Source organism: Pinus tabuliformis, chromosome 7, assembly GCF_031772625.1.
Source record: "Pinus tabuliformis cultivar Carrire ecotype Pingquan chromosome 7, CPIR1, whole genome shotgun sequence".
In the NCBI taxonomy this organism is placed as follows: Eukaryota; Viridiplantae; Streptophyta; class Pinopsida; order Pinales; family Pinaceae; genus Pinus; species Pinus tabuliformis.
In genome coordinates, this window is record NC_142293.1 from 687,670,762 (window position 1) to 687,683,018 (window position 12,257).

The window sequence follows — 12,257 nt, forward strand, 5'->3', positions numbered from 1 at the left end:
TTTTAGTGGATGGATAATTTTCTTGACTAAGAATTCATGCTTTGAAACACCATTTCAAAACTCTTGAAATATATTCTCGGCCAAGAGTTTAGATTCTCGACATAGATTAGTTGATAATCAGAATCTCTAATTAAATTCTTGGCTGACATAGATTCTCTACCTAGATTCTTGATTAAGAGTTGGGTTCTCAAGAATATTCTTGACAAATTCTCAAATGAGTTAGATTCCCTGTGCAAATTCTTGATTGAGTTGGATTCTTTACAAGATTCTCAATCAAGAACCCTTTAGAAGATATTTTTGGCCAAGAATTTAAACTTTCCCTAGATTCTCAACTAAGAGTTAGATTCTCTTACTATTGATTTAGGGTAGCATTGGATGTGCTCTAGCCATGAAAATTGGTGGAAAGGGTAAAGCACATGAGATCTCGAAGACCCAAAAATGGTTTGGAGAAATTCCACCCGATTAGAGAGATATTAAAATAATTAATATTTTTAATGGGTTCCTAAGTAAATAAAAATATTAATGGATATTAATATAAAACTGGGTGAAAAGGTTCTAAATGACATGGATTAAGCCAAACCTAATCTTAGCCATTGATTAGAGATTTAATCTCGACCGTTGAAGACTCAACAAAAAACACACCAAGATTGATCAGCCAGTTTGACTTTTTGGAGCGGGGTTTGTCGAGAAAAATCGAACAAGTGATCCGAGTTGCAGCGAGGGGGAGTGAGTGCATAGCAGAAAGGTAGAGATAGTGTCGAAAGACCAACACAGAGGCAGAGGAGGCTACGCAGAGCTAGCAGGAGTCACGTAGAGGGCCAAAGGGATTGCGCAGAGGCTACCAGGGCCTGCGTGAGTGACGCAAAGGGCCAGAGAGCCAACGCAAAGCATTAGAAAGTTGACACAGAGAGTTCCATGCTGACGCAGAGGCCAGGAGGGCTGACGCAGAGCCTCAGAGAGGCGTTGGATAGATTTTCATGGAGCAGACTTACCGAATATTTGCTTCCGAAGAGAGGTATTACTGCCAAATTGATTTCTCTGTCAAGTGAGCCAGTTTGGCACCCAGTTCAAAAAAGCTTCTTAATAATAAAACCCTCAAAATTGTTGCATTGGTTTTCCCTTGTGTGTTTGTCTATTTCTTTCAATTGATGATCTGTAGATAGTTGATACTGCATTTGTGTTTATTTTTAGTATTTATATGGTTAAATAACTTGTTAAGAAATTAAACAAGCAAGTGAAATAAACCAGATAGTGCAAAAAGAATTTCTAACCGTTAGACTTAGAAATTCCAACATGGTATCATAGGGTTCCAGATCACAGGAAAGATGAAAGCACTCGTTGTAATCAGAAATTTTGCAGCAAAAATAGTTGTCCCGAGAGACAGAAGTTGTTCCTAAGCAGAAAGTAACAGAGAAGGAGTGATGCAGAGGGCTTGTGTCATCATTCCGAGCCAGAGAAAGGGTCAGCACAAAAACAGTGAGGCGGAAGAGGCTCACGAAGAGCCACGTCATCATGCTCAACCAGGTAGGAGTGACGCAGTTGGCTAGAGGAGCAAATCAGCCACTGCCGGGATTGTGCAGTGCCAAGAGGCTCAATTTCTTCAGCTGCTGAGGCCTAGGAAGCTGTGGGCATATTGTGGATTGTGAATCTGATGGGGTGTTGTTGTCGAAGCAGAACAGTACCTAACGGAACAGAACCAAGGTAGAGGGAGTCGCTACCTAAGCGGATTTCTAGCCAAGAAATCCAGATCAGTGTTGTAGGAGCAAAGGGGATCAGAGAAGAGCGATTCGACTATTTGCAGAATGATTTCCAGGAGGGAAATAGAGACCCAAAAGGAGTCTAGGAGAAGGATTTCCAAGAGGCAAAATCGAGACTCAGGAGGAGTCTAGGAGAAGATTTCTAGAAGGGAAATCAAGACTCAGAGGGAGTCTAGAAGAGAACTTCCAAGAGGGAAGTAGAGACTCAGAGGGAGTCAAAGAGAAGAACAGAGATGGCAATGAACAAACTGAGGGATCAGGACCAGTTGGACGCAGAAACCAACTTTGTCATCTGGAAGGCCAGGATCTTGTTTGTTCTTCATTGTGCCATGAGTGCTCATACACCTCTAGAGAAGAGGTGGGGAGACATTGTGTTGTAGTCAGGAGGACCACATGAGATGTGGGGTAGGACCCTTGAGGTACCCAAACACTTGGATCATATCCGACTACAGGAGCCCGAGAGACAATAGCAGGATGATGGATGTCGGTAGAAGCAAGATGTGGATGGAGCAATAGAACAGTGCTAGAGTGCAGGGATCTGTAGCAGCACAATGGGGATTGCAAAAGTGCAAGAGGCACAGAGGAGGTTGCACCAGTGCAGGAAGGCATAGAGGTGTTTGCAGCAGTGCGAGAGGCACAGAGTTGTTGTAGCAACGTAGAGGCAGCAAAGAGAGCTTCAACATCAGAAGGGCTTCTAGCCTAACAAGGATGTCAATAGTTGGGTAGATCAGTTACCAACGTCTTAGTAACAATGGTAGTGTTATGGGCAGCACGATGCAACATGATAAGGGAGCACTGCAGTGCAGATGCAATGTTGGGAGAAAGGACCAGCAACAGCACGAATGCAAAGGGAGCTGCAGTACAGATGTAGCAGTGGCAGTGGCAGAGCCATGGGCAGTAGTACAGGAGGCAGCAATGCAAAGGATGTTGAGCAACAGGCCAAGCATCAACATAGGTACCGGTGTCGAATGATCAAAGTGATGTTCAGTAGTGGAGCATTACTAAAGCACATTCATCACTAAGAGGGTGTTGATTTGGGATAGCATCAGATGTGTTCTAGCCATGAAAATTGGTGGAGAGGCTAAAGCATATGAAATCTCCAAGACCCAGAAATGGTTTGGGGAAATTCCACCCGGTTAGAGAGATATTAAAATAATTAATACTTTTAATGGGTTCCTAAGTCTAAACTTAGGAAAATAAAAATATTAATGGGTATTAATATAAAAGTGGGTGAGAAGGTTCTAAATGACATGGATCAAGCCAAATCTAATATTAGCCGTTAATTAGAGATTTAATCTCGGTCATTGAAGACTCGACAGAAAAAAGTATAAGAGGAGACTTGAGGGTCAGTTGGAAACACACCAAGATTGATCAGTCAGTTCAATTTTCTAGAGCAGGGTTTGTTGAGAGAACTCGGACAAGTGATCTGAGTTGCAGTGAGGGGTGGTGAGTGCATAGCAAAGACGCAAAGATAGTGTTGAAAGACCAGCGCAGAGGCAGAGTAGGTTACGCAGAGCCAGCAGGAGCCACGTAGAGGGCCAGAGGGATTGTGCAGAGACTACCAGGGCATGCGTGAGTGACGAAGAGGGCCAGAGAGCCAACGCAGAGCATCAGAAGGTTGACACAGAGGGTTCCAGGATGATGCAGAGGCTATGAGGGCTGACGCAGAGCCTCAAAGAGTCGTTGGAGAGATTTCGTGGAGTAGACTTGCCAAATATCTGCTTCCAAAGAGAGGTATTACTTCAAATTGATTTCTGTGTCGAGTGAGCCAGTTTGGCACCCAGTTGTACTCAAGAAAGTTGCTTAATAATAAAACCCTGAAAACTACTGTATCGGTTTCCCCAAGTTGGGTTTTTACAGGGAGATTGTCCAAAAATAACGGTGTCCCTTGTGTGTTTGTCTATTTTTTTCAATTCATGAGCTGTAGATGGTTGAAACTGCATTTGTGTTTATTTTCAATATTTATATGGTTAAATAACTTGTTAAGAAATTAAACAAGTAGGTGAAATATACCAGATAGAGCAAGAAGAATTTCTAACAAGTTAGACTTAGAAATATAATAATCCAATATCATCAAAATCACAATACTAAAAAAAATAGTGCATTTCCTCTCACTGTCCTCTTCAAAAGGGTGCTTTTAGTTTTTTCTAGTAAAAATTAAATAGAAAAAACTTGGAGTCATAAAAAAATGTGTTAGTATGACACCTTCTTTTCCTACCCTCTTTTTTTGGGTCAAAATCTTTTTTTTCCTACTCTATGATAATAAATAATAACATCTAGTATTGAGATCAAAAAATCATAAAAAATAGTCAATGTACTAGTGATCTATGTAAATTGTGACAATAGATATTTTTCCACTCTATCTCTCATCATCCCTACATGGAATTTGAAAGTATATGCACTTAACATACAATGGATGTATCTCACTACGTTTACACATTTTTTCAAAAAATCTCTACAATTTTTGTTTTCCTTCAAACTACTCCAAAATAAAATAGTTTTAAGCACTTGAAGAAACAAAAGAAAATTGCACTTTTCATCCTCAGGACAATCAAAGTTTTCATGTTTTCATCCAAAGACTATTTTGTACCAGTTTTTAATAAGTTGTTAGCATATACTTGTAGCTTCATTTATTCTACATGAAAATAAGTACTGTGTTAAATTTTTGCATACATTAGATCTGATTTGGATTTTAATCTCTTGGTGAACGAGTAATGAGTAATTTGTAGGATTATTTGGTATGTAAATTTATCATGAACAATCAATGAATTCCTTTAAATGATTTAACAAGTATATAGAAGCTATAAGGTTGGATCCACTACCATAATATTATATGGTAATAGTGTTCTTTAAATTTGTTAAATATTTGAGAAACGTACTCTAAGAGCTGATATATTATTGCAATATTATTTATTTTATGTGTTGTTTAGTGAATTGGATTGAACAGAGGTCAAACATATATCAGTGCAATATATATTTCAGATTCAATGCTAAAACAAGAAATAGATCTAATTCTCCAAACTTCAATGCTTTCTCTAGATTTTTCTATTGACAAGGCTTGCTTTGAATAATATTAAAATTATGCGATACTATCCATTTTAATACTTTAAAATTGTCCCTTGAGATTGAATTACAAAATTTCTACTGTCATGGCCAGCCGATTACACTGAGATTAGATTGCTTCCCTTGTTTTGTTCGTCCCCTTCTATCTTTAATAATTGACCCTTATCCATATCCCTATGCGTTCTTCCAACCCTTCTTCCTTTCGTATCCTCTAGTGCACGAGATTCCCAAAAATGATCAACTGTGAAAGAGTCATTGTTATTTTCCATGAAAAATCAGTCATACTTGACCCCTTCTGTAATATTGATGAGCCTCGAGAAAAAGACCTTGAAATTGTGCTTGTGTGTAGATGGCTTTCTATTTTAAAGTTTTCTTACAGCTCACCTTTCCTTGTTAATGGACCAGGAAAGTTAGCACTGCATCCAATATTATAATTAAATTTTCAAGGTGAATAAATAAATGAAACTAGAAGGGTACATTTTCGAGAAAATATCTACCTCTCCCACACAAAAATGCCAAAATATTCAAATAAATGGCCCTAGATAAGTTTGAAGCTGGGTCATCGTAACACCTCACTTTGGCGGTTGCCAAGTTCCTGGCTGAAAAGACTGCCCTGTCCCTGTTGGCTCCGATGACCTGTCAAGCATAACATAGAGGTTAGCAGCTTTAATGCTCACCATCTGCGAAGTGATTTGCACAGGATGTCAATCAAAATTAAAGTTTCTCTGAAGATAAAAAGCTTTGCTATTTCACAATACAACCGAACGTATGATACAAAGGAATACTTGTAAATAATATTTATTATTGTTAAATAAGAATATGAGTTGATGGTACAATAACCCTCGTGAAGGGGTTTTTATATAGCATATTCATGGTGAAAGGATACGTGCCCCTTGACTATTCATTTTAATTAATCAATTTATTAGTATTTATTATGTTTATGATATTGCCACCCCTTTTAAATTGCCTTGTCCTCAAAGCAAAGCTAATGAGGGTATTATTTGTTGATTTTCTAGTGCTAATCAGACAAGCACAATTTCTTGCAAATGATAATTTCTTCCAATGATATATGATATTACTTTAGCACACCATTGAACATTATTAAGTAATTACACTCAGAAAATTCAACTCGTCAAATATTCACTGTCTCAGAAATTCGAGTCGTTAGAAACTTTAACCTCTTCCTCAAAGTACTTACCAAGTGCGTGAGAGAGAAAAATATGTGAGTGATGAGTGGGTATCAAAATGAGAAGTTCAAGCGTCTTTTTATAGTGATTTTAGGGTGCCCAAGAGGCATGTTTCTTTGCAGATTAAATTAAATTATCTTTCTTTTGAAATTTAATTTCTCTTTCTTTTAACTTATGTAGCAGGGGAATACTTCCCGCAACTACCCAAAAATCAACACTCCCTCTTAACTAGGGAGGTTTTTACCTTGACTTCCTCAAGATGTCCACTTAGTTTTAAAAATTATCCATCTCAAGAAAAGATTGAATGAGCCCGCTATGTTAAATGTATCCATCCACTTCATGTTCCATTCCAGGACGACATGGAAAACATCCTACATTAGCATCATGCAAAGGATCTAGTCACCCACTAGCCAACTACCCTTTGGGGATATGCTCAACTACCCCTGACCGGGGTAAAACAAAACTAATCCTGGGTCACCAACTTACCAACTTGTCGCTTGGAACCAGGTCAATTTTCCCTAACTAAAGGTGAAACCTTAGGCCCATTTACCATTCACCCGTGTCATCACATAGCACTTGAATGGTAAAAATTCTTGCCTAATGCTTTAAGACACTCACTCTACCCACTAGCCAAGTAACCCTTGGTAATATGGTCAAAACCTCATGACTGAGGGAGCACTCCAACCCTAATGTTAGCTTGGTCATTCTCCATAGCCACATTACATGGCACACAGTCAATACCCCTGACCTAGGGAGAATGTCAGCCTTGATGCTACAACATCAACAGTGCCTCTCAACGATGGAGCCATTCTCATCCACTCCAAACTTGTCCCTGAAGTATACAAACTTCATCTGGGACAGAGGGTTTGTGAGGATGTCAACAACTTCAAGTGTGTAGAAATGTATTGGAGCCTCACTGCTCCATTTTGTACCATGTTTGAGATGTAATGGTACGTGATCTCAATGTGCTTCGACTTGTCGTGGAAAACTGGATTTTCCAAAAGCTTCACACAACTTTAATTGTCACAATGTACAACGATTGTTTCCAATACGTAATCAAACAATCTTGTGAGCAACTTCCGAAGCCGCACTACTTCATAACTCGCCAAACTAGCTGCAATATACTCAACCTCTGCAATGTTCAATGCGACAAATGTCTGCTTTCTTCTCATCCACAATATCATAGCAAAAACCAAACTAAAGCAACATTCTAATGTGCTCTTCCTATCTTCGGCACTTCCTGCCCAATCGAAATCTATGTATCCATGTTGTTGTACTTCACCATTTGAGACATATCTCAATCCATAATTTATTGTACCATGCAAAGATCTCAACACATGCTTTGCCACAATCCAGTGTACATGCTTAGGTACCACAATAGTTCAAATAGAAGTGTATTTGACTACTAGAGCAAATGTCTTTACATAGTCCTCTCCCTCTTTCTGGGAAAACCCTCTTGCCATGAATCTCACTTTGCACTTTTGTATGCAACTATCTACCTCATGTTTGATCTTGTAGATCCACTTGGAAGTCATCATCGACTTCCCCTCAAGTCATAGCACAATTTCCCACACGTCGTTCTTCATGATGGACTAATATTCCTCCATCATGATCCTTCCAAACTTGCTAGCCTATTGCCTCCTTATAGTTAGATGGCTTGGAATCAATGATGTGACTCATCAATGCTGCATATCCTAAGTGCTTCTTAGGATGTTTTTTCTTGAAAGTGCCAAGATGAGTTGCATGCCCCTATGCATCTTGCAATGTACTTTGAAGCCATGTTGACCTCTTCTTGGATTCTAGAACAATGACCCTAAGTGGGTCCACTGGCTCAATGGGCCCTTCTGGGTCTTCCTGATGATCTAAAGGATGTTCCATAGGTACAAAAGGACCTGAATCCACATCCTTGGGAGCCTCTTGCTCCTCATCATCATGAGAGACCCTTTGGATCTCCAGTAGGTTACATCCTTCCATTCTACTTGATTGTTTGCTCCCTCTGAACTAGAAGCTCTTCCAGTCATCTGGCACGGTTCTAGATGTTTGTGCAATTTCTCCCTCTCGAACACAAATCACTCTTGCTGAGTTTATGCTCAATCCAGGGAAAATCCATTGAGATGGCTTATAAATCTCCTAGGTTAATTTCTTATGGACACTAGTGGACTTGTCACTATTCACCCCACAAATATTCTCCAACCATTTACTCATTGGTGCTACAATGTTAAATCTCTGCTCGCATTAAAATTTGTGTTTTACTCCATTGGAATTATGTTAATCCACCCACATATTGATTGACTTTGTTAAATTGTTCCTCCATAATTTATGCGATCTTTGCATAAATTTAGATAGAAGTAAAAAGTAAATATGCAGTATATTCTTTATATTTTAGTAATTAAATATATTTACCAAGAATTACTGCCCACCATAGTTTATGCAATTCTTTGCATAAATATAGGTAGGAGTAAAAGTAAATATGGTGTACATATAGATTGTAACAATCCCAAAAATTCAACACTCTGTTGAGGTCTTTCTCCACCAAAACTTTGATACCATGTTCACTTTCTAGGGCTAATTGGACAAGCACAATTTTCTGAAATTGATAATTACTTCCAATGATATATGATATTACTTTAGAACACTGCAGAACATCATCAAGAAATTACAATCAGAATTTTTGCAATTGATAATTACTTCCAATGATATATGATATTACTTTAGAACACTGCAGAACATCATTAAGAAATTACAATCAGAAAATTCAACTGGTCAAAAATTGACTCTCTGAGACATTCAACTCCTTCGAAACTTCAGCCTCTTCCTTAGATTACTTCCCACGTGTGAGAGAGAGAGAAAGATATGAGTGATGAGTGAGTGATGAGTGTGTATCAAAATGAGAAGTTCAAGTGTCTTTTTATAGTGATTTTAGGGTGCCCAAGAGACATGTCTCTTTGCAAATTAAATTTCTTTCTTTTAATTTTTTTTTTCTTTCAACTTATGTAACTAGTTAATACCTCCCGCAGCTACCCAAAAACCAACATTTTTGGTGAAAATTTTATGTCTCCCATGATGTATCTTCTTCTGGAATGTTTTTCCATTTGACAAGGTATTCTTTGATGGTTATGGAATGTAACACTTTTTCCTTGCAAGAATTCCTTTTGGTTCTAAAATAATTCTTCCTTTGTCATCAAAGTCGAGAATCTCTGTTTGAATAGGTTGGGCTTGTCCGAACACCTTCTTGAGGAAAGACACATGGAAGACATTACGCATGTGACAGTTGTTTGGAAAATTCAACCCATAGGCTACTTTGCTAGTTTTTTTATTGATTTGGAAAGGCCCATAGAATTTTGGAGCCAATTTGTTTTTTCCTTGTTTAAGTGATAATTACTTGTAAGGTTGGAGTCTTACAAACACTCAATTGCCTTCTTTGAACCTTGTTTCTGATCTATGTTGGTATTCTTGTTGTTTCATTCTATTGCGAGTTGTAGCTAAATTTTCTTCCAATATTTTGATGATCTTTTGCTCTTCGTCAAGATGACTCTTCTTTGGTTGGGCCTTAAGTGTCAATTGGTGCAAATTCCTTCTATTTGGTTGTTCATAACCATATAAGGCTTGATGGAAGTCATTTTGGTGGTTCATAACTAAATGCAACCATTGGAACCACTTGTTCTGCATATCTGCCACAAAACAATGGAGGTAAGTTTCCAAGCATTTATTTACAATTTCTATTTGTCCATATGTTTGCAGATGGTAAACTAAACTCATATTAAGGGATATTCCGAGTTTCTTTCAAACCTCTTTTCAAAAGTTCCCTTTAAAATTTGGATCCCTATCGCTTACAATGGCCTTCAGAAAACCATGCAGATTATATAGATTTTTATAGAAAACATCAAGAATCTCTTTTGTTGAATCCATTTCCCTGATTGCCATAAAATGTACACATTTGGTTAGTTTTTTTACCACAATAAAAATCTTATATTTTTTGTCGAACATGAGTAATCCTTCGCTGAAGTTCATTAATATCTCTTCCCATTTTTTAATGTGTAATGGGTGAAGCAGCCCCAATTTCATGATATTCTCATTTTTATTTCTCTGACAAATGTCACATTACACAACAAACTTTTTAAAATATTTATTCATCCCTTTCCAATAAAAGGGTTGCCATGCATTATAGTATGTTTTAAGAAATCCAAATTGTTAGTTATGAAATAAGATTCAAGATCCTTGGCAGATTCAATCTGAATTTAATTTAACCAACTGGAATCACCACTATTGCCACACATGTTATTCCATCATCCTTTCATGACAATGCATCAACAACTACATTGTCTCTCCCCTTTTTGTGTAATATTTCCATATCAAAGATGGAAAGTTTTAACATCCATTTTTGTTGTTTGATTGATAATGCTTTCTATTGTAATAGGAACTGAAGATTCTTATGATCCATATGTATTGAGAATTTACTACCTAAGAGGCAGTGTTGCGGGGAGTGCCCCCCCTCTCGCTCCTGCTCCCAATTCGTGCTCCCAGAGGGAGCTGCTCCGAAGCGCCTCGAGAGCGCACTCCCGAAAACGCTCCCCCCCCCCCCCCTTCTCGCTCCCGCTCCCAATTCGCACTCCAAGCAAGAGCGCGCTCCCTAAAAAAAACGCTCCTTCCCTTTTCAAGAGCATTTAGCCTTTTTTGCAAAAAAAAAATTGCAGTAATGTTCCAAATGCAATTTTTTTAAAAGAAACAAATAAGTTTGAGTGGCAGGGCTTAATGATCAAGCCTATGGCCCTAGTATTGATATGCGATTCATGGTAATGTTAAATTCTTAATGTAAAAGTGACATTCTCCTTAATCTTCATTTTCATCCTTTTACTTAAATTTTTAACATTACCATGAAATGACTTAGGATGTTTGAGAGTGGTTCCGACCTAATTGGATTTCATATGGAGAAAGTAGAATTTTAAATTTCATTCAAAATCCCGCAGACTTATCAATTTTTTAGGACTTCAGGATTGGGGGATTGCAATGTTTCCATCAAATTTTGTCATGTATTAGGGTATGGAACTCGTATTTAATTAAGAGCGCCAATCCCTCTATGTACCTTGATGTTAGTGACATTGGTTGTTGAACTCCTCTTTCATGACCCTCCTAAAAATGTACACATCACTCAAACAAAATCTTGATTTCACATGCTATGCTTTTTCTATCTTATGTTAATGCTTAGAGGGTGATATTAATGACAAAGATCCCTATACAGATTCAGAGGTAATGGCAAAGATACCTCTGGATATTAATGCTTAGAGGGAGATATTAATGACAAAGATCCTGATTTTCCAACAATACTAAAAAATTAGACATTTCTCGTGATGGCAAGAGGCCCAAGCATAAGCAATTGATAATAGATTTACTTGTCTTTTCTAGTTTCTCATAGTTTTTATAGCTATTGACTCTTTCATATTTATTATGATATTTTTTTAAACAATATATGACAATTTAAGTTTGAAGTTGGCAATTGTAACTCATTAGTAATGAATTATGAATATGATGCTTCATGAAAGTTGAAAGTTGTTTCATTCATTTCATTTTATAACATTTCATTTCATGTTAAATATTATTTGTTGTAATGTTTACACTTAGCTTACAAGTACAACTTTGGTGATCAATGATGATAAATGTTATATATTGAATTTTGAAAGCTTGGAACTTTAAGATTGATGAATCATGAGACACAATATGTTGTATATTACTATGTTACTAACTTGTGGACGTGGTTGATGAAGATTGTAATTGTAACTTCTACATGATTGTTGTTATATGGTTCAATCTATGTTTTTTTATGTTTTTTATATCTAATTCATCATTCTACATGTTTTTGTTGGCATATATGTATCAAAATATAAAAAAAAAAAAATATATATATATATATATATATATATATAAAACGCTCTGGGATTCACTCCCAAACCGGGAGCTTTTGAAAATGTCGCTCTCGCACCCGCTCCCCACTTTCGCTCCCGCTCCCAAGTAACACTGCTAAGAGGTATTGTCACCACTTGGCTAACACATGGATGATGGCCAACATCTCTTTATCATATGTAGATTTTATGCATTCCCTCTTGTTGAGTTTTTGGCTCTCAAACCTATCAGATAGCCATTTTGCATTAATATTGCACCTATCCCAACCCCTTAAGTATCACATTCCACCACAAAGGGTTTTATGAAATTTGGTGTTGCTAACAAAAGTGTAGAAAACATAAGTATTTTCAAT

General features: G+C 37.4%; 1 protein-coding gene across 17 annotated transcripts in view; it reads right to left on the reverse strand.

Moving 5' to 3' along the window:
• Positions 1-4,766: 4,766 nt before the first annotated feature.
• The window catches only part of LOC149249361 (NADH:ubiquinone oxidoreductase, 17.2kDa subunit), a 222,395-nt gene continuing 214,904 nt past the window's right edge, over positions 4,767-12,257 (reverse strand). For 3 of the 17 annotated variants that reach the window (XM_089458675.1, XM_089458677.1, XM_089458671.1), the window contains 2 exons: positions 5,392-5,456; positions 4,930-5,236 (listed from right to left, as the gene is read on the reverse strand). In XM_089458675.1, coding sequence (XP_089314801.1) covers positions 5,231-5,236; positions 5,392-5,456 — 71 coding nt within the window. In that variant the 3' untranslated portion in view covers positions 4,930-5,230. Of the gene's footprint in view, positions 5,457-12,257 lie in introns of all 17 variants that reach the window. The other 14 variants (XR_016266762.1, XR_016266757.1, XM_089458676.1 and 11 more) reach the window with 8 other exon arrangements.